Here is a 23,483-nt window from a genome sequence, read left to right as displayed (position 1 = left end):
CAGCCCCAGGGGTTCTCCAGTTACATTCTCTCTCCCATTTGAAAATCTGTATCCCAGAGAGCTTTATTAAATTCCATAGAAGGCATCTCTCATCTCTCTGGGACTTCCAGATTTCATACTGTTTCTTATAGAAATCAGCCCCTGTGAACTATAATTTCTCTCCGGGCTAGAGAATCTTTGATTATCAGGCCCATAGAAGGTAATGAAGTTCTCTAGGAAACTGAAGTTGTCAGTTTTACAAAGTGCAATGCAATTTGTAAAATATGCAAATAAATATACAAAGTATGATCCTAATTTGTTAAAGTTACACAGAAAGCATAATCAGAATTTGTAAAATAACAATACTAAATACTCCGCTGTAAAAGTGCAAAGTTTAAATGTAATAAAAGTTTATCTGAATTCTAAAGTAATATTAAATACAAAGCATAAAGTGTGACTGCAGCAGAACTCTCATGTCATGCAGTGTTATATTGCACTGGGCTTGTCTCTTCTTCACATACAGAAATGCAGGGAACACCCCTGAAGAAGTTAAGCAAAATCAGTCTTCTAAGAATTTAACTAGGATTCTCGCAATGCTGGAGGATCATTTTAGATCATCACCCCTGAGCAGCGAGCTTTGTGTGATATTTAAGGGACAGTCTATACCCAAAACTTATTCTTTATTACTTATTCTTACATACCACACAAGCATCTTGCAATAGGTTCCACATCTATAAGCTGATAAGAAGTACATGAAACTCTTAAACAATCATCGTTTGTAACAGACAAAAATGGACGCCAAGCCCCACCCACAACTTTCTTCTTCTCCAGTTAGATTTTTTCTTGTATGACAGTTTAGCAATAAACGTATAATATTTTTTGGTTAGCTATTTCAAATAGCACATGTACAAATCAACGTATGAAACTTAAAGGGACACTAAACCCAATTTTTTTTCTTTCATGATTCAGATAGAGCAGGCAATTTTAAGCAACTTTCTAATTTAATCCTATTATCAATTTTTCTTTGTTCTCTTGCTATCTTTATTTAAAAAGCAGGAATATGATGCCTAGGAGCCAGACCATTTTTGGTTGAGAACCTGGGTTATGCTTGCTTATTGGTGGGTAAATGTAAGCCTCCAATAAGCATGCACTATCCATGGTGCTGAACCTAAAATGGGCTGGCTGCTAAGATTTACATTCATGATTTTAAAACAAAGATAGCAAGAGAACGAAGAAAAAAATGACAATAGGAGTAAATTAGAAAGTTTAAAAGGTCATGCTCTATCTCAATCATGAAAGAAAACATTTGGGTCCAGTGTCCCTTTAACATATCCAAATATGCACACAATAGGTGGGAAGACCTTGGCAGTCATTTTTGGCTCTGACCAAAGAATTAAATGTTTCATGTATTTCTTATAAGCTTATAGATGTGGGACCTGTTGCAGGATGCTTCTCTGGTAAGTAAATATAAATTATGTATTGGGTCTAGACTACAGGTTTTCAAACCTGTCCTGAGGCCCCACGAACAGGCCAGATTTTCAGGATTACCTTGGTGAGAATAGGTAAAATAACCCTGTTATTAGTAATCACATGATTATTTCACCTGTGCTTTAGTTCAGATATCCTCAAAATGTGGCCTGTTAGGGAGGCCTGAGAACAGGTTTGAAAAACAGTGGTCACTCTAAACAGTCCGTTTAACAGCGTGATGCTATAAGATAACAAGCTTTTTGTTACATACCTCTCAAAGAACTTGTACCGGTCCCGTCCTGAAATGTCTCCATTTTCAGTAACTTGCCGTGTGCTTGACAAAGATACCTGAGAACTAAGACAAGAAACGTATTACTTGAGTAAATCAGACCATTATACAAAAGGTGAGCAGGTAAGTGTGCAAAACCTAAAGCTGGTGATAACAACAACAGGTAGGTGTACAGTACATAAAGCTAGCACTAACAACAGGTAGGTGTACAGTACATAAAGCTAGCACTAATAACAACAGGTAGGTGTACAGTACATAAAGCTAGCACTAATAACAACAGGTAGGTGTACAGTACATAAAGCTAGTGATAATAACAACAGGTAGGTGTACAGAACATAAAGCTAGTGATAATAACAACAGGTAGGTGTACAGTACATAAAGCTAGCACTAATAACAACAGGTAGGTATGCAGAACATAAAGCTAGTGATAATAACAACAGGTAGGTGTACAGTACATAAAGCTAGCACTAATAACAACAGGTAGGTATACAGAACATAAAGCTAGTGATAATAACAACAGGTAGGTGTACAGTACATAAAGCTAGTGATAATAACAACAGGTAGGTGTACAGTACATAAAGCTAGTGATAATAACAACAGGTAGGTGTACAGCACATAAAGCTAGCACTAATAACAACAGGTAGGTGTACAGCACATAAAGCTAGCACTAATAACAACAGGTAGGTGTACAGTACATAAAGCTAGCACTAATAACAACAGGTAGGTGTACAGTACATACAGCTAGTACTAATAACAACAGGTAGGTGTACAGTACATAAAGCTAGCACTAATAACAACAGGTAGGTGTACAGTACATAAAGCTAGCACTAATAACAACAGGTAGGTGTACAGTACATAAAGCTAGCACTAATAACAACAGGTAGGTGTACAGTACATAAAGCTAGCACTAATAACAACATGTAGGTGTACAGAACATAAAGCTAGCACTAATAACAACATGTAGGTGTACAGTACATAAAGCTAGCACTAATAACAACAGGTAGGTGTACAGTACATACAGCTAGTACTAATAACAACAGGTAGGTGTACAGTACATAAAGCTAGCACTAATAACAACAGGTAGGTGTACAGTACATAAAGCTAGCACTAATAACAACATGTAGGTGTACAGAACATAAAGCTAGCACTAATGACAACATGTAGGTGTACAGTACATAAAGCTAGCACTAATAACAACAGGTAGGTGTACAGTACATAAAGCTAGCACTAATAACAACAGGTAGGTGTACAGTACATAAAGCTAGCACTAATAACAACAGGTAGGTGTACAGTACATAAAGCTAGTACTAATAACAACATGTAGGTGTACAGTACATAAAGCTAGTACTAATAACAACATGTAGGTGTACAGTACATAAAGCTAGTACTAATAACAACATGTAGGTGTACAGTACATAAAGCTAGTACTAATAACAACATGTAGGTGTACAGTACATAAAGCTAGTACTAATAACAACATGTAGGTGTACAGTACATAAAGCTAGCACTAATAACAACAGGTAGGTGTACAGTACATACAGCTAGCACTAATAACAACAGGTAGGTGTACAGTACATAAAGCTAGTACTAATAACAACATGTAGGTGTACAGTACATAAAGCTAGTACTAATAACAACATGTAGGTGTACAGTACATAAAGCTAGTACTAATAACAACATGTAGGTGTACAGTACATAAAGCTAGTACTAATAACAACATGTAGGTGTACAGTACATAAAGCTAGCACTAATAACAACATGTAGGTGTACAGTACATAAAGCTAGCACTAATAACAACAGGTAGGTGTACAGAACATAAAGCTAGTACTAATAACAACAGGTAGGTGTACAGAACATAAAGCTAGTACTAATAACAACAGGTAGGTGTACAGTACATACAGCTAGTACTAATAACAACAGGTAGGTGTACAGTACATACAGCTAGTACTAATAACAACAGGTAGGTGTACAGTACATACAGCTAGTACTAATAACAACAGGTAGGTGTACAGAACATAAAGCTAGTACTAATAACAACAGGTAGGTGTACAGAACATAAAGCTAGTGCTAATAACAACAGGTAGGTGTACAGAACATAAAGCAAGTGCTAATAACAACAGGTAGGTGTACAGTACATAAAGCTAGTGCTAATAACAACAGGTAGGTGTACAGTACATAAAGCTAGTGCTAATAACAACAGGTAGGTGTACAGAACATAAAGCTAGCACTAATAACAACAGGTAGGTGTACAGTACATAAAGCTAATACTAATAACAACAGGTAGGTGTACAGTACATAAAGCTAGTGCTAATAACAACAGGTAGGTGTACAGTACATAAAGCTAGTACTAATAACAACAGGTAGGTGTACAGTACATACAGCTAGTACTAATAACAACAGGTAGGTGTACAGAACATAAAGCTAATACTAATAACAACAGGTAGGTGTACAGAACATAAAGCTAGTACTAATAACAACAGGTAGGTGTACAGTACATAAAGCTAATACTAATAACAACAGGTAGGTGTACAGTACATAAAGCTAGCACTAATAACAACAGGTAGGTGTACAGAACATAAAGCTAATACTAATAACAACAGGTAGGTGTACAGTACATAAAGCTAGCACTAATAACAACAGGTAGGTGTACAGTACATAAAGCTAATACTAATAACAACAGGTAGGTGTACAGTACATAAAGCTAATACTAATAACAACAGGTAGGTGTACAGTACATACAGCTAGTACTAATAACAACAGGTAGGTGTACAGAACATAAAGCTAATACTAATAACAACAGGTAGGTGTACAGTACATAAAGCTAGCACTAATAACAACAGGTAGGTGTACAGTACATAAAGCTAGTACTAATAACAACAGGTAGGTGTACAGAACATAAAGCTAATACTAATAACAACAGGTAGGTGTACAGTACATAAAGCTAGCACTAATAACAACAGGTAGGTGTACAGAACATAAAGCTAGTGATAATAACAACAGGTAGGTGTACAGAACATAAAGCTAATAGTAATAACAACAGGTAGGTGTACAGTACATAAAGCTAGTACTAATAACAACAGGTAGGTGTACAGTACATAAAGCTAGCACTAATGTGTGCAGGGTACGTATAGTATATACAGTATATTATACAGATGAGCGGTGTGTGCAGGGTACGTATAGTATATACAGTGTATAGTACAGATGAGCGGTGTGTGCCGGGTACGTATAGTATATACAGGATATTATACAGATGAGCGGTGAGTGCAGGGTACGTATAGTATATACAGTATATTATACAGATGAGCGGTGTGTGCAGGGTACGTATAGTATATACAGTATATTATACAGATGAGCGGTGTGTAGGGTACGTATAGTATATACAGTGTATTATACAGATGAGCGGTGTGTAGAGTAGGTATAGTATATACAGTGTATTATACAGATGAGCGGTGTGTGTAGGGTAGGTATAGTATATACAGTGTATTATACAGATGAGCGGTGTGTGTAGGGTAGGTATAGTATATACAGTGTATTATACAGATGAGCGGTGTGTGTAGGGTACGTATAGTATATACAGTGTATTGTACAGATGAGCGGTGTGTGCAGGGTACGTATAGTATATACAGTGTATTATACAGATGAGCGGTGTGTGTGTAGAGTAGGTATAGTATATACAGTGTATTATACAGATGAGCGGTGTATGCAGGGTACGTATAGTATATACAGTGTATTATACAGATGAGCGGTGTGTGTAGGGTACGTATAGTATATACAGTGTATTATACAGATGAGCGGTGTGTGCAGGGTACGTATAGTATATACAGTGTATTATACAGATGAGCGGTGTGTGTAGGGTACGTATAGTATATACAGATGAGTGGTGTGTGTAGGGTAGGTATAGTATATACAGTGTATTATACAGATGAGCGGTGTGTGTAGGGTAGGTATAGTATATACAGTGTATTATACAGATGAGCGGTGTGTGTAGGGTACGTATAGTATATACAGTGTATTATACAGATGAGCGGTGTGTGTAGGGTCGTATAGTATATACAGTGTATTATACAGATGAGCGGTGTGTGCAGGATACGTATAGTATATACAGTGTATTATACAGATGAGTAGTGTGTGTAGGGTAGGTATAGTATATACAGTGTATTATACAGATGAGCGGTGTGTGTAGGGTAGGTATAGTATATACAGTGTATTATACAGATGAGCGGTGTGTGTAGAGTAGGAATAGTATATACAGTGTATTATACAGATGAGCGGTGTGTGTAGGGTACATATAGTATATACTGTGTATTATACAGATGAGCGGTGTGTGTAGGGTACGTATAGTATATGCAGTGTATTATACAGATGAGTAGTGTGTGTAGGGTACGTATAGTATATACAGTGTATTATACAGATGAGCGGTGTGTGCAGGGTAGGTATAGTATATACAGTGTATTATACAGATGAGCGGTGTGTGTAGGGTACGTATAGTATATACAGTGTATTATACAGACGAGCGGTGTGTGCAGGGTACGTATAGTATATACAGTGTATTATACAGACGAGCGGTGTGTGCAGGGTACGTATAGTATATACAGTGTATTATACAGACGAGCGGTGTGTGTAGGGTACATATAGTATATACTGTGTATTATACAGATGAGCGGTGTGTGTAGGGTACGTATAGTATATGCAGTGTATTATACAGATGAGTAGTGTGTGTAGGGTACGTATAGTATATACAGTGTATTATACAGATGAGCGGTGTGTGCAGGGTAGGTATAGTATATACAGTGTATTATACAGATGAGCGGTGTGTGTAGGGTAGGTATAGTATATACAGTGTATTTCAGGTGCAGTTCAGGCATACATCTCTTGAAATTTAAAAAAAAGGCCAGTTAGAAATCTATGTAAATGAGATTATCCACTGAGCCAATTAGTGTGCACACAGTAGCATATGTGAGTAGCCATCACCAGCTAGCTCCCAGTAGGGCATTGCTACTCCCGAGGCATTTTAAGGTCTCGCTATAATCTGAACTGTTAGAGATACCTGTGGATAGCAGATAAAAGCAGTTATGAAAGTAAACATTAGGCTTTCATCATTTAGACAGGACATACAATTAAAAAAAAAATAACTTTCCAGTGTACTGCTTTTATCAGATTTACTTTGTTCTCTAGGTATCCTTAGTTGGAGGACATAATTAGGTAGTCTCAGGTGTGTATCTGCCTCAGTACTATATGGCAGCAACAAAATATGACATTGCAACCTGCTGCCGTATAGTGCTGAGGGCACATGCACACACCTTAGACTACCTACCTATACTATTTAACTAAGGATACAAAAGGAACAAAGTCCATTTGATAAAAGAAATAAACTGTATTTAAATCATGAAACACCAGCATAGAGTCCCTAAGGATGGGGAAGTCCTGCTTCAGAGCCTGCTCCCTCATATGTGAAGCGATGTGATTGGTTAGTGCAGAGGTGCGTAGGGTGACAGCTCTCAGTGGATGGGTCTCACCATTGTCACCGATTCTAGGTGAGCCGTGCAATATATGCGTATGTCTGTACTTACATCCCCGGGTGCTGGAACGCAGCCAACCGCTGCTCTCGGCGTCCTCTCCACTGACGGTCAATAAACTGCGGGACAGGGTCTTTAAGCTGAAGACGCAGCGTATAGCGAGGTTGGTGAACCAGCTCACTAAACATGGCAGGGAAGGTCGGGATCTTTTGCTGGGCGGAAAATAAAAAGGAGAACCGAGTCATCAGGAATACAAATGGCACCACTTTCCTACTGTTTGACACTGGAGCTACTACTCAAGGTCTTCGCTCATACGGTTACAAATACCAAACAGCTACAAGTCCTTTATCTGTTGCTTATATGCCGTCTTATTTATTTATGCACAGTTGTCATAGATTTGCAGAGAATAAAGGTGCATTTCCATTTTACATAGAAGAACTTTTGCAGTACATTGTGTATCTGAAACATATCTAGATATGCTCTGTGTACAAGCATTTTAAATAGTGCGCCTGCTAAGAGAGTCAGTGGTGCTTTTTACTGCGTTGGCGATGGCTCAGTTTACATGTACAAGTTGCACTATGAGCAGATACAGTTTAAAATGCTGGTGAATGAAGCATATTTAGATAGGCTTTACATGCACAGTAAAGGTTTGCAAAGAAAAGAGTGACAGTTTCTACTAGAAACATTTAATGTTTCTATTCAAAATATAAACTCACCAATGTGCTGGAATGTCCCTATAAAGGGACATTAAAATTCATTTTATTACATTAAAGGGACAGTAAACACCAAAATTGTTATTGTTTAAAAAATTTTTTTTATTTATTAACCAAATCCCAGTTTTGCATAACCAACACAGTTAAAGAAATATATATATTACCTCTGTAATTCCCTTGTATCTAAGCTTCTGCAGACTTCCCCCTTATCTCAGATCCTTTGACAGACTTGCATTTCAGGCAATTAGTGCTGACTCTTAAATAACTTCACGTGCATGAGTACTATGTTATCTATATGAAACACATGAACTAACATCCTCTAGCTGTGAAAAACTGTCAAATGCATTCAGATAAGAGGCGGCCTTCAAGGGGTTATAAATTAGCAAATGAGCCTACCTAGCTTTAAACTAAAAATAACAAGAGGACAAAGCAAATTTGATGATAAAAGTAAATTAAAAAGTTGTTTAAAATGACATGCCCTATCTGAATCATGAAAGTTTCATTTGGACTTTACTATCCCTTTAAGTGTATATATATATATATATATATATATATATATATATATATATATATATATATATATATATATATATATTATATTATATATCCCTCAGTTTATGCTGGGGTTAGGTTCCAGAAGGAATGGTTGTAAATCGAAACCGTTGTAAATTGAAACCCAGTTTATAATGTAAGTCAATGGGAAGTGAGGGAGTTAGGTTCCAAGCCCCTCTCAAAATTGTCATAAGTAACACCTAATACATTATTTTGAAAGCTTTGAAATGAAGACTTTAAATGCTAAACAGCATTATAAACCTAATAAAATAATCACACAACACAGACTTCACTTGCATTTTTCTGCAAACAGTTCTTTCTATGCATTCCATTCTGGACTGATTTATAGACAAGAAGATCTTGTTCCCTTTAAATCTGCTCGATAGCTCAGGTCTGGTTAAACTGATTAATTTCAGCTTGCTTGGCTTTGCAACACAAGCAGACAGCTCCATCTACTGGCTATTTTAATCAATGCACTGCTTCTCAATGCTTTTCAATAGCAGTCACATGACTGGAAAAAAAGGTTGTTATTCTGAAACGGTGTAAATTGAACTGTTGTAAACTGAGGGCCACATGTATGTATGTATATATATATATATATACATATACAGATGGCCCTCATTTTACAACGATTCAATTTACACCGTTTCAGAATAACAACCTTTTTTTCCAGTCATTTGACTAATGCTATTGAAAAACATTGAGAAGCAGTGCATTTATTAAAATAGCCAGTAGGTGGAGCTGTCCGCTTGTGTTGCAGCAAAGCCAAGCAAGCTGAAATTAATCCGTTTACCCAGACCTGAGCTATCAAGCAGATTTCAAAGGAACAAGATGTTCCTGTCTATAAATCAGTCCAGATTGGAATGCATAGAAAGAACCGTTTGCAGAAAAATGCAAGTGAAGTCTGTGTTGTGTGATTATTTTATTAGATTTATAATGCTGTTTAGCAAATGTTTTTGTTCATTTAACTTAGTTTAATTATATATTCTGTGTTGTGTGATTATTTTAGTAGGTTTATAATGCTGTTTAGCATTTAAAGTCTTTATTTCAAAGCTTTAAAAATAATGTATTAGATGTTACTTATGACAATTTTGAGAGGGGCCTGGAACCTATCTCCCTCACTTCCCATTGACTTACATTATAAACTGGGTTTCAAACAAATAGCCGACTATCACTCGATATACTTTTTGTGGGAGGAATATCTTAATCAGACACCCCCCACACTCAAGACCACCACCCGAACATCCACTTCTTAAAATCACATTCACTGACCGCCCTTAGCTGACAGACTAGACGCCTTCTCTTATTACCTTAACTTGGACAGAAGGTCATTTCCAGAGCCTGATAATCAATGACACAACAGTTTACACCTCTGCAGGAACCATGTACGTATGAATATATATTTATACATCCATTTGAATTGTTTATTGTATTTTCTCATTCACTTAATTGAATTAATTTCTCTCTTACCTAGCTTAAATAACTTACCTATGCAATCTAAATTTGTTCATTGAACGATAAATATACCCACAACTCATATATGTCGAAAAAAATGTATCATGTATATGGAATCATTGTTACCACACTGTTGCATATGTAACTGTTTTAATTCTGCGTTGTATGCAGTGATTTGATGTTCAATAAAGCTTTTGAAAACAAAAACACGGGGAGTTTCCTGTGGGAGGAGCGTGAAGAAGGTGGTGCACGCTCAAGCTCACCTGTGTGGAGCAGTAACAGCTCTAAACTCCCAAGCCACAGAGCCTTTTTTCAGGGGTGAATGTTCCATGCCCTGCTTAAGGAAGAATGTGGCGTATGGTAACTCTCTAATCCCTCAAGGCTGAATGGGAACAGCCATTGCTGGTTTACTCAAGCCCCTGTTTTGCTAGCCGCTGAAAGAACTGTAGCGGAAACTCGGCTGCACAAACGCTGGGTTGAATGCACGAAGACTGGCTGGACTCGGAGGTCAAAGAGCCTGGAGAGTACAAAGTATGTCGTGAATAGCTGAACGGGAAGGACGCTGCTTAGGAAGAGAGGTATCTCAACCAGAACAGCCCAAGCTCAGCAGCAGACGCAAGCTCTCCAGGCGAAGGGGTAAAAAAGAAAAAAAGGACAAGGAGAAGGAAAGAATCTAAGAAAAATCGGAGTATGTTCATACCTGAGAAGTGAAAGTGGCCGGTGAGTCTCAATACAGACATCTGGTGACCGCATCTGCAGACCGCGTCCCCCCCTTCGACAAGTCGGCGAGTGGCTCTGACGTCACACTACAGCGCTGGAAGCTGGGAAGGTCGGAAGTGTGTGAGGGTGCTGCAAGCGGCAGGATAGCTCCGAGATAGGAGGTCACCGGAGACACACAGTATCTACGCCGTGAAGACGAAGGGGGGGTAAGTACAGCAGGTTCCGTACTTTTGGGGAGTATATAAAGCTGAAAAGCTGCAGATAGTACTGGTTGAGCGTAAATTGGCTGGCATTCCGGGTAAAACGACAGACTGACAAAAAGCAAATATTGAGGATCTGACCTCGCTTATTTCTCTTCTACGTGTTTGCTGTATGATAAGTAGACCTTTCTAGGTGACTCAAAGAGCTGTAAATTATTGGGAAAAGCTCATAGTTACACGCTGAGCTATACATTCACTTTAACAGCAGTCTTGATAGTCGGTTGGGCTATCTATCTTCCTCCTTTTTGCTTCCCTTCACCCTGAGCACAAGGAAGTAATATCAAGGTGGCAACTTGGATGGACGGTTAAAGGGAACAGATCCTGTTATCAGGAGTGTCCTGGGCCGAATAGAACTGTCTCAATTAAAGTGGACATAGTGTTTGGTAGCCGGCTCTGGCTGCTTTTTGCTGGACTGCTAGGAGACATGAAATCATATGTTTAATTGGGCAACTTTTTATAGTACTCAAAATCATTTATTTTTACTTGTAAGAATAAGATGTATTAGGTAGTTTGCTGCAGATTAGCAATTTATGAGAACAAGATAGGTTAAATCAGGCTAAGTTGGAGTAACTATATCAGCACAGCCAGGTTTATAGCTATGGGCCACTTTGCACAATAATTTTGACAAGTCAAGGTGCTATTTGGTATGTTAAATGTGCAAAAGATATTTGTGATGTGCTCTATTTTTTTTTTTATTTTTTTTTAGACCCCTTTTTTTGCATAGGGAGTTAAAAAGTAAAACAAACAAGAAATAAGGTGTTTTGATATGACAAATTCCTATATTCTGGGCTATTTTTAGCTATATCAGGACTCTTAGGTTTTTTCAAAAAGTGTTAAAACGGCGAAAGGCTGAATGAATAATTTAATATGTGGTCTCAGCAGTAATCTGAAAAAGAGATCCAGTAGAGAGGCGCACCACAGAGTCAATCACTCCAAAGTAAAAATAACTGTTAGTTTATTTCGGCACATTGTTAAAAGCATATAACAGGGCACACAGGCCCAACAGGCTCACAGGTAAAAACACAACACAGGTGTGTCAGATAGTTACGCAGACATGTTTCGTGAGCATGCTCACTTGTTCACTGCATATGGGACTAATCTGACACACCTTTACTTAAACCACAGATTTAAAGACACAGTGTAGATGTTAAAGTGGTACAAGTTAACATTGGACTTTAAATAGTATACTTTTATTTCTTAATACTTTAAATAAATGGAGAGATCAATAAATCAAAAATAGTCTTGTAGCTGTCCTTTAACCATATAAATTGTTGAAGTTAAGACATATAGTGCTTAGGTTGCAATTGTTGCATTTTAACATAAAAATAATGGAGGCTAAGAGGCAACTGGATGATAAAGAGGTATACAGCAAACTTCAGACTAATCCCACGAAGTTTTACAAAAACGAATTAGTGGGTATTGTTCTGTTTGCTAAACACAATAATATAATTAGTGCTTCAACTAAAGATGCACTCATACCCTCTCATCCGGTTGCCCCTATCTTCCATTATTTTCCAAAAATACACAAAGATCCTGTGTGTCCACCAGGACGTCCCATTATTGCAGGGATTGGTTCCCTAAATGAACCTCTGAGTGATCTGATTGACACTTTTTTACAACCTCTAGTTAGAGGACTCTTAACCTATATACAAGATACAACATCTATTCTAAATAAACTGGACAAAGTGAGATGGGAACCCAATTTCAGATTTTTAGTGGTGGATGTCACCTCCTTATACACATGTATACAAAACAATAAAGGTATGACTGCCATAGAATTTTTCCTTGACACATACAGTGATTATGACTCACCTACTAAAAGCTTTATTTTAAGAGCTATAGAGTATCTCCTTACGCATAATTTTTTTATGTTTGGCAACGAGTTCTTTCTCCAGAGACGTGGAACAGCTATGGGGGCAAAGTTTGCCCCTTCATACGCCAACCTCTTTATGGGGTGGTGGGAGCTGTTCCACATCTTTGGAGAAAGAAATCCTTTCAGAAATAAGATAAAACATTTCTATAGGTACATTGATGACCTGTTTTTTATATTTGAAGGAAGTGAATCGGAAGCAGTTTCCTTCTGTGAATTTATGAATCATAATGCTGATGGAATTAGATTTGTAGGAGAGAATAATGCAGAAACCATCAACTTTCTAGACTTAAGAATCTCTGCCAATGTGATTGAGAATAAAATAGAAACTAGCCTTTACAGAAAGCCTACTGCAGGCAATACTCTTCTGTCATTTAAATCTTGCCATCCTACACATGTACTAAGGGGCATCCCAAAGGGAGAGTACATTAGGGCAAAAAGGAACTGTACAAATGAAGAACAATATGAGGAAAACAGCTCAATAATCACTAACAGATTAAAGCAGAGAGGCTACACTGATAACATACTAGATGCCGCCAAAGAGAGTATAAAGGATATACCCAGAGACAATTTCCTAAAGTATAGAGAGAAAGCAAACAAGCAATCTTTGTCTACCACACCAAAATTCATAACTACCTACAGTACTGACTATCATAAAGTCTGTGATATAATAAGGGAAAGTGTTCCCATTTTGTACACAGACCCTATTCTGAAAGAAATAGTACAGCAGGGAATTAGTTTCATACCCAAGAGAGGCAAAACCCTAGCCAATCATCTATCACCTTCTGATATGATGAACAAAAACAATACCAATTGGTTAAAAGGAAAGAAAGGTTTCTACAAATGCAGAAGAAAAGACTGCACAACTTGTGAACACGTACAAGAGGGTGACACGTTTCACTCCAGTACAACACAGAATGAACATAAGATAAATTTTTTCATTAATTGCAAGACCACTCACGTGGTCTATCTCTTGACATGCAGAATTTGCAATTGTCAATATGTAGGTAAAACGAAGCGTCCCATCAAAGATAGGTTTTTAGAACACCTACGGTCTGGGAAAGATGAAAAATCTGACACTCCTATCTCCAGACACTTTAAAAATCTACATGATTCTGATATGTCAAGTTTAACCTTGCAAGGGATTGATCATGTACCCCACTGGAGAAGAGGGGGCAACAGGGAAGACAAACTAAACAAACGAGAAGTCTATTGGATCTTCTCACTAAAGACAAGTAACCCCCTAGGTCTAAACATGAGAAGAGACCTAGATTTGTTTACTTAAACATCTGCATTTCTTCTTTGCATGTGATCACATATTTGCCAAAAAACTTGCCCTCCCCACATATCTATAGGATATATGCATATCTTCTGTTTCTATCTGTTTCTCATTTCTTAAAGCGTTAAAAATTAAAAATTGGGGAAAAAAAGGGGAAATGAAGGTTGTTTTTTCCATATGCACTATTTTAAGTGAAACAAAGTGAATATAGTCTTAATGACATATATAGTGCTTTATAGTTATAAATTTGTATTTTGTTGCAAATACTGCATTTTTAACATCCGATAGTATTAAAACAATACAAATGAAATGTTTATATACTTGTAATTGTTTATAATTGTTAAAATGCAACAATTGCAACCTAAGCACTATATGTCTTAACTTCAACAATTTATATGGTTAAAGGACAGCTACAAGACTATTTTTGATTTATTGATCTCTCCATTTATTTAAAGTATTAAGAAATAAAAGTATACTATTTAAAGTCCAATGTTAACTTGTACCACTTTAACATCTACACTGTGTCTTTAAATCTGTGGTTTAAGTAAAGGTGTGTCAGATTAGTCCCATATGCAGTGAACAAGTGAGCATGCTCACGAAACATGTCTGCGTAACTATCTGACACACCTGTGTTGTGTTTTTACCTGTGAGCCTGTTGGGCCTGTGTGCCCTGTTATATGCTTTTAACAATGTGCCGAAATAAACTAACAGTTATTTTTACTTTGGAGTGATTGACTCTGTGGTGCGCCTCTCTACTGGATCTATTTGTATTTACTATTAAGTTGGCAGACTTAATTTGGGGCCGCATAACAGGACTTTCCATATTTGCACCCACTCTCCATTGAGCCGACAGGAGGATTTGTTTCCCCACCCCCTGCAGCAATTACGCTGGGAGTGAACCGAGCGCTACACACACAGAACCCCTTGTGTACTTTAAGTAATCTGAAAAAGTGTGATTGATAAAGGGGTGTAGGATCTGCCAAGTCTTTCTATCAGGTGTTCTTGATGTAAAACTCAGTGGTACCATTAAGTCTCTACATATTGGGTTAAAGGTTGCTAATCTGTAGAGCCAAGGTATTGTATTTGTAGCAAATTGTAAAGGGTTGCCTGAATGTCAAATTTTCATATGTGGTGCTAGCCCTGTAGAAAGTGTTTGTACTATTTAACTGCTGCATTTGACCCCCTACAGGGTGAAACGTTATATATACCATCAAACTTGTTCATTTAGTATTTAACAGATAAGCTTTATTCCTGTTAATTAAGTGACCAATGGGTTTTTAACTGGGGGCAATATCTGTAAGCTATAAAGAACTAACCTGTAAATAATAGATTACGGTAAGGGCAAGGTCAGAGGTTCTCAGATAGGGCTTAACATAACGGCCGAACCTGAGAGAGTAGACAGCAGATTTGCGCGGCCAAGTATTCATAACTGGGGTTAAATTGATAGAATCTACCCATTTCAGTTGGTCTTTACATTTTTGGGGCCATGAAAAAAATCGAGCAGCCGAATTGCTAAGTCTCCACAGACTGGGCTAGATAAAAATAGAGGTGTGTGATCTGTTAAGCATCCTAGTTTAGGTGCTAAGCAAAAAGTTTTTTTTTTTTTTTTGTTTTTTTTTCCTTTTATATGTAATAGCACTGACTAGCAGATTAAATGGAGAAATATATTACAAACCCTAAAAACAAATCTCCAGCTATGCCACCAAGGAGGGACAGAAAACAAAAAAACTCTCAAGAGAGTATACTAGAAGTAAATTTAAGAAGTCCCGAGCTGAACGTAGAAAAACAATTAACTACGAACCAGTTGGCAGAACTGATCCTACCCCAATTTGAACTGATAAAAAGTGAGATTTCAGAGTTATCTAACGAAATTAAGCAATTCTCGAATAGACTTATGGAAGTAGAATCTAGAATCTCAAATGTAGAAGACAGACACTTCAAACAGGAGGCTGTTCTAGACACGCACTCTGACGAAATCAAGGTATTAAAAGCTAAAATTGAGGATCTTGAGGATAGGTCCAGGCGGAGTAATGTTCGGGTAATAGGACTCCCAGAATCAAGGGAATATGATGATTTATTGTTATTTAGCGCCCAAACACTACCAAAATTACTAGGCTTACAAGCAGCAGACGGTAGCTTTCAGGTGGAGCGGGCACACAGGGTTGGCATAGTGAGACAGTCAAAAGATGGTAATGTGCGACCAAGAATGGTCATGATAAAATACCTAAACTTTCAAGACAAGGTAAAAATAATGCAAAAATATAGACAAATGCAGACATTCACTATAGACTCTAAGCAGATTTTATTATTTCAAGATTTTTCTATAGAAACATCGACAAAAAGGCGTGCAATGGCGCCATTCTGCTCAGGCCTAATCAGGGCAGGTTTGAAAGCAACCATGAAATATCCAGCGAAAATCATAGTCCTGGGTATGGATGGCGACATTGCACTGAACACAATTGAGGATGCAAAAGAGTTCTGTAGAGAAAATAATATTGAAGTATAAGGTAAACTTTCCGAAGTATCTAGCCAGCGTAGAAAAGAGTGGTGGCAATGGAGGTGGCTTCAAAAACTACGGGGAGGGGTGGGGGGGTAGGGGGGTGGAGAGATATAGGTGCCTTTTTTTTTTTTTTTTTTTTTTCTTGTTTCTCTTCTCTTTCTCTTTTTTTTTCTTTTTCTTTTTTTCTGACTATATATGGGGGTAGAATAAATGAGTAATTCATTAAAATTAATTTCTTGGAATGTGGGGGGAATAACATCGCCCATAAAGCGCAAAAATGTTCTTAAGCAAGTTAAAAAACATCTTCCAGATATCATATTGCTACAAGAATTACATCTTAAAAAGGCAGAGATAGGAAAATTGAAAACAAACTGGATAGCTGAAATAATTGCTACACCTTGTGAAAAACGCAAAAAAGGGGTTGCAATTATGCTGGGTAGGGATCTATCATACACTATAATTAAGCAGGAATTAGACCCAGGTGGGAGATACATTGTATTACAATTAAAAATAGACGAGAAAATCTGGACGTTATGTAACTTATACGCCCCGAATAATTGGGACTTTAAATTCTGGGAGAAGATGACAAAGGTTTTATCTGCATATATTGGGCAGAATTTGATTGTAGCAGGAGATTTTAACAGCACAATGTGTCCTGACCTAGACAGGCATAAAATCCGGCGGAGAGTAGCTAATAACAGAGAAGCTAAGTATCTGCAGAGTTTTTCACGTATTTTGAAATTACAAGATGCCTGGCGCATCCAGCACCCAGACAATCGGGAATTTACATGCGAATCAGGCGCCCATAAAAAATTTTCCCGAATTGATATGTTTCTAGTGGACGAATATATTATGAGAAATCATATTGAATCTCAGATCTCGGAGATAATCTTATCCGATCACGCAATTATTGATATAAGGATTGTGTGGAGTACTCTCCCCAAAAAAACTGCGAATACTTTTTGTTTTCCTCAGTATATGTATAGAAATGTACAATTTGCAAACTGGTTACAGCAAAAATGGAGAGAATACTCCACACAGAATTCGGATTACATAAACAAGGCCGAGGTGTTCTGGGAAGCAGGTAAAGCGGTCATTCGGGGGGAAGTAAAAGCTTACATGATCAAAAGAAATAAGAGAAATAAAGCAAGAGAAACGCAGCTATCAAACCAACTTAGAAATAAATATGTGAAATATATCCGAACTCCCAATAAAGATAATTGGGACATTTACAGAGCAGCCAGATTGGAAAGGGAATGTTTTTTGAAAAAGATTGGGGCATATGAAGAGCTGAAAAATAGGGCCACATTTCAGGGCAGCCAGGGTATATCAGCTAAACACTTGGCCAGGCTGGTTAAATTTAGGAAAAAATCAAACCAAATCCTTTCAATCCAGTCTGAAGGGAAACTTCATAGTAATAAAGATGAAATTGGTAGGATATTCTTGGAATATTACAGTAATCTATATGCAAGGGAAGAGGTGAATGAAAAGCAAAAAGAGCAATTCTGGTTGGGGTTAGATATCCCCCAAATTTCGCAAGAAGCGCTACAGACAATTAATGCCCCTATTACTGAAACGGAAATATTAGATATCATACAGAAGTCTAAACTTGGCAAAGCTCCAGGGCCGGACGGCCTACCGGCTGAATTTTATAAAATCATGGCGGTAGAGATAGTGGGTACCTTAACCAAATTATTTAATCAATACTATCTCCAGGGAGATATGAAGTCAACTTATTTCGCTGACTCAGTAGTTACTCTAATTCACAAGAAAGCGAAGGATCCAACCAATGTAGCGTCATATCGTCCGATTTCGCTTCTTAATCAAGACTATAAGATTTTAATGTCTCTCATTGCGGAAAGAATGAAAAAATCTATCACAGATATTATTCACCCTGACCAGGCAGGTTTCATTCCAGGGAGAAACGCAGTCAGAAACATGCGCAGGGTCCTCACCACCTTGGACTGTCTCCATCAGGTCGACCAGGACGCCGGTAATAAAAGGCAGAGGGAAGATATAGCATTACTCTCCGTAGATGCAGAGAAGGCGTTCGATTCAATTATCTGGGATCACCTAATAAACTCGCTGAAAAAATTTGGCTTCTCCGGCGCCCTGGTTGACCTGATTGGGTTAGTATATAATAAGCCCAGGTCCCAACTCCTGATTAATGGCGAGCTATCACAAAATATCATTTTGGGCAAAGGAACACGCCAGGGGTGCCCACTCTCACCATTACTCTTCGACATTGCGTTGGAACCCTTAGCCATATATCTGAGGAAAACTCTTCCTCCAATTTCTCTGGGGAACCAGAAGGTCTCTGTGGCTCTCTATGCGGATGATCTGCTAATATTTTTACAATGCACAAGGCAGTCCATACCATGTTTTATGAAGATATTAAACACATTCAGTTCATTTTCTGGGTATAAAATAAATATTAATAAATCAGAAATTCTTTGGGTTATAAAAAATAGAAACAGTTATTCTGGTAGTTTCAAAGAAGTACAGAATATTAATTATCTAGGCATCAAGATTTCTAAGAATCCTGCTTATTGGTACCAGCTTAATTATAAAGAGTTATTTCAGAAATTACAGTTTGATCTAGCAAAATGGAATCTGTACTATCTATCTATCTCAGCCCGCATAAATGTCATTAAAACTATTATTTTCCCAAAATTCTTATTTTTGCTTCAGAATCTACCCCTTTTATTACACAAGAGAGACATTGATAGCTATAATAAGGCTTGTGCTTTTTTTATTTGGGGAAAAAAGACTTCACGCATTGCGTATAATAAACTGACACAGGAAAAGCGGTTTGGAGGCTTTTCGTGCCCAAATATAAAATATTATAATGTGGTATCTCTGGTCAAAGTTGGGGTAGATTGGCTTAGCAAATCAGATTATGTTACTTACTATGAACATGAAACAGAATTAATCAAACCCTTTAATCTGCAGGCTGTGCTACACTTTCCGTACAAACAATTACCTAGCAATATAAGCAGGCTAATTACAATTGCCAATGTAGTGATCGCATGGCAGAAATACTGTAAAATATTGGGGATAGAATTCCAGACTTCTAGACTTTTACCAATTACCGGTAATCCCGCCTTTCCACCAGGTTATTACAATAGTATATTTCATATTTGGGAAACGAAAGGGCTGATTTATGTATCACAATTGAAAGAACTACACACCGGACACATTAGGTCATTTGAGAATCTGGCAGCTGAATATAACTTACCATCTCAGCATTTTTACGCATACTTACAGGCCCGTCACTTTGTGAATGACTACGATAGCAGGTTCAGCAAGCATTGGGCACAATTAAACATTGAGGCAGGGATAACTGTATATAAAGCAGGTATTAGATCAATCTCAATTTGGTATCAGTATATTATGAGTAAAGAAGGAGAATTGCACGTTAATCACTGTAAACAGAAATATGTAACTCTTTTTCCCGAGTTGCAAGAGAAGGACATAACGGACAGCCTTGAAAGAACAAGAGAGGCAACGGATAGAATTAATTTAAGAGAATCGCAATATAAGGTAATAAACAATTTTTATCTAACTCCAGCCAGAATTGCTAAGTGGTCTCAATCACAGGCCATATGCCCCAAATGCCGCGAAGTAAAGGCAGATTTGCTGCATTACTTTTGGACCTGCCCAAAAATTGTGCAATTTTGGAGTAAAATCCAATATTGGATTAACAGAAGGACAAGAGATACGATAGAGCTAAAATCAGAACATATATTTTTTTTGTATCCAATGCAAAATACTGGGGAAAGACTTTTCACAAATCTAGCAATTCTGATTGCAAGGAACCACGTATGCAAAAAGTGGAAGCATAGAAAGGCTCCTTCTATCACTGAATTTATAAACTCCATGAGAAGCCAGATTATGTTAGAGACTTTAGGACTAGATAAAGGAGTTGGTAAACAGGTTATCACATTTTTTAAGAAGTGGAAAAAGTATATTAAGGGTGAACATACAACAGTTCAACATTATATTCTCTCGCCCTTCCAAGACTCCACACCTTTTCTAGAATTAATCTTAGACGGATCATTACCTTTAAATTGGGCATATAGCCGATAAGGTGGGAAAACTAATGAAAGCAAAAGTAAACCGGAGAACTTTTTGCAGCTTTCAAAGTGCAGTTTTTTTTGTTTTTTTTTTCTTCTCTCTTTTTATATCTCTTTCTTCTGCCTTTCTTTCTTCCCTCTCCCCCTCCCCCCCCCCCCGGGTAGTAATACTAATTTTAATTTCTTTTGAGTTTTCTGTAAGAGATCTTGAGCGCAGTGCAAAAATATCGAGTAGGTTCTGAGTAGTATCCTTATAGAATCATGACTTGAATATGATATGGATAAAACAGGCGATCTCAAGATTCAGGTTAAGGGGCAGACTAAAGCAGTTTATTGTGTTGCGTTTAAAATATATAAAAATTCCATCGATGTGAGGTATCGATAACTATTGATTAATATTAATATATGTCTAATTGCGCCTGTTCCTTCTTTTTTTTTTGCACAATGTATGATATTTGGCCCTGCGTGGCGCAATGATATGTATTCTGGTATGCCTGCACGCATTGATGGATATAAATAAAATGAAAAAAAAAAAAAAAAAGAAAACAAAAACACAAAAAAACTGGGTTTCAATTTACAACGGTTTCGATTTACAACCATTCCTTCTGGAACCTAATCCAGGCGTAAACTGAGGGCTACATGTATGTATGTATGTATGTGTATGTATATATATATATATATATATATATATATATATATATATATATATTCGGTCATTTTGTCAGCAAAATTTACATTCACAAATCATCTGCAGTTCAGGAACAAAGCACTTGAAATCCCTGGTAAGTATGTTTATCTCACTTGATTGGGAGCAATTAGGGTTTGATGTAAATGGGTTTGTATGTTGCTGGGTCAGCAAACTGCAGCATACTTAAAGGGACATTAAACTGAAAATGTAATCCACCAAAAAATGGTTAAATGAATATAAAAAGTACAAAAAGAAAATGCTCTAATAACTTGTAAATAACTGTGCATTTAACTCCTACACACCCAGCACCAGTGCACTACTGGGAGCTAGCTGAACGCATCTGATAAGCCAATGACACAAGTCATATATGTGTGCAGCCACCAATCAGCAAATACATCCCAGTAGTGCATTGCGGCTACTTAGCCTACCTAGGTATGCTTTTCAACAAAGTATAGCAAGAGCACAAAGAAAATTTGATTAAAGAAGTGAATGTAAAAGTATCTTAAAATGAAATGCTCTGACTCACGTAAGTTTAAATTTGACTTTACTGTCCCTTTAATTAGGGAAAATAAAACAACATTGCATTATACATACATTATTCATTTGTCTGTTTTTGTTGTAAAACACCTGTGAAAAGTGTGATTGTTCCACTCCCCCCCCTCATACTAAAGTATGGGTAAATATTACTGACCCTGCAACATGCTGCACAGTGACTGGTTAGCTGATTTACATATGCCCCTTACTGGACACAACAAAGGAGACCAGGAGAAAGGATTCCACAGGTCTTTTCAGCAAATGTGTCCCTGAATTGTTCTTATTCAGAAAATCCTGTGTGGATTTTTAAATATTTCTGCTGCATATCATTTGCAATGCCGCACTTTACTGAATTATATGTTATGTATATATTACACAACATGCTAATATCTCTTTAACTGCAGAATCTGATCTTCAGCCTCCTCCATCATCAGATACTTTACAGCAAAAACAAGCAAATTGTATAGTGAATGTATATTGTAACGTTACTTTATTTCCCATGCTTTAATATTTATTGGGGGGGGGGGGGATTTATAGATATTATATATATATATATATATATATATACACACACACACACACACACACAGTCATGGCCACAAATATTGGCACCCCTGCATTTCTGTCAGATAATGCACCACTTCACCAAGAAAATTGTTGCAATTACAAATGTTTAGGCATTCTCATGTTTATTGGTATGACACAAAAAAGTAGAAGAAAAAAAAGCCAAATCTGACACATTCCACGCAAAACTCCAAAAATGGACTGGACAAAATTATTGGCACCCTCAATTTAATATTTGGTAGCACACCCCTTGGAAAAAATAACTGAAATCAATCCCTTCCTGTAACCATCAATGAGTTTCTTACACCTCTCTACTGGAATTTTGGACCACTCTTCTTTCGCCAACTGCTCCAGGTCTCTCAGATTGGAAGGGTTCCTTTTCCCAACTGCTGTTTTGAGATCTCTCCACAGATGCTCTATGGGATTTAGATCTGGATTTATTGCTGGCCAGTTCAGTACTCTCCAGTGCTTTGTCTTAAACCTTTTATGGGTGCTTTTTGACGTGTGCTTTGGATCATTGTCCTGCTGTAAGACCCATGACCTCTGATGGAGACCAAACTTTCTGACACTGGGCCCTACATTGCCCCACAGAATTCTTTGGTAGTCTTCAGATTTCATAATACCATGCACACAGTCAAGACATCCAGTGCCTGAAGCAGGAAAGCAACCCTAAAACACCAGTGAACCTCCAACATGTTTAACTGTAGGGACTGTATTCTTTTCTTTAAAAGCCTCATTTCTTTTTCTAAAAACAGTAGAATGATGGGCTTTACCAAAAAGCTGTAATTTTGTTTCGTCTGTGTCCTCCAGGGTCTCCTACCATAGCGTCCCTTTTCATTCAGTTGGCAACATATAGTGCAAGCTGACACATTTGTACCCTGTGCCTAAAGGTCAACTTGAATTTGTCTGGAAGTTGATTGAGGTTCTTTATCCAAATCCAGCATTCGAACAATCCTTTGTTGCAATCTTCGATCAATTTTTCTCTTTCGTCCACGTCCAGGGAAATTAGCTACAGTGCCAT

The 23,483-nt window shown here is 37.4% G+C and overlaps 1 protein-coding gene across 1 annotated transcript in view; it reads right to left on the bottom strand.

The window, feature by feature from the left end:
• Positions 1–23,483, bottom strand: part of CFAP91 (cilia and flagella associated protein 91) — a 241,352-nt gene that overhangs the window by 208,323 nt on the left and 9,546 nt on the right. The window contains exons 3-4 of the mRNA XM_053705787.1: positions 7,306–7,463; positions 1,718–1,801 (exon numbers count right to left, since the gene is read on the bottom strand). Of these exons, the coding sequence (XP_053561762.1) occupies positions 1,718–1,801; positions 7,306–7,463 (242 nt within the window). The remainder of the gene's footprint in view (positions 1–1,717; positions 1,802–7,305; positions 7,464–23,483) is intronic.

This window comes from Bombina bombina, chromosome 3 (genome assembly GCF_027579735.1).
Source record: "Bombina bombina isolate aBomBom1 chromosome 3, aBomBom1.pri, whole genome shotgun sequence".
In the NCBI taxonomy this organism is placed as follows: domain Eukaryota; kingdom Metazoa; phylum Chordata; class Amphibia; order Anura; family Bombinatoridae; genus Bombina; species Bombina bombina.
This window is presented reverse-complemented; position numbering and strand designations above follow the sequence as displayed.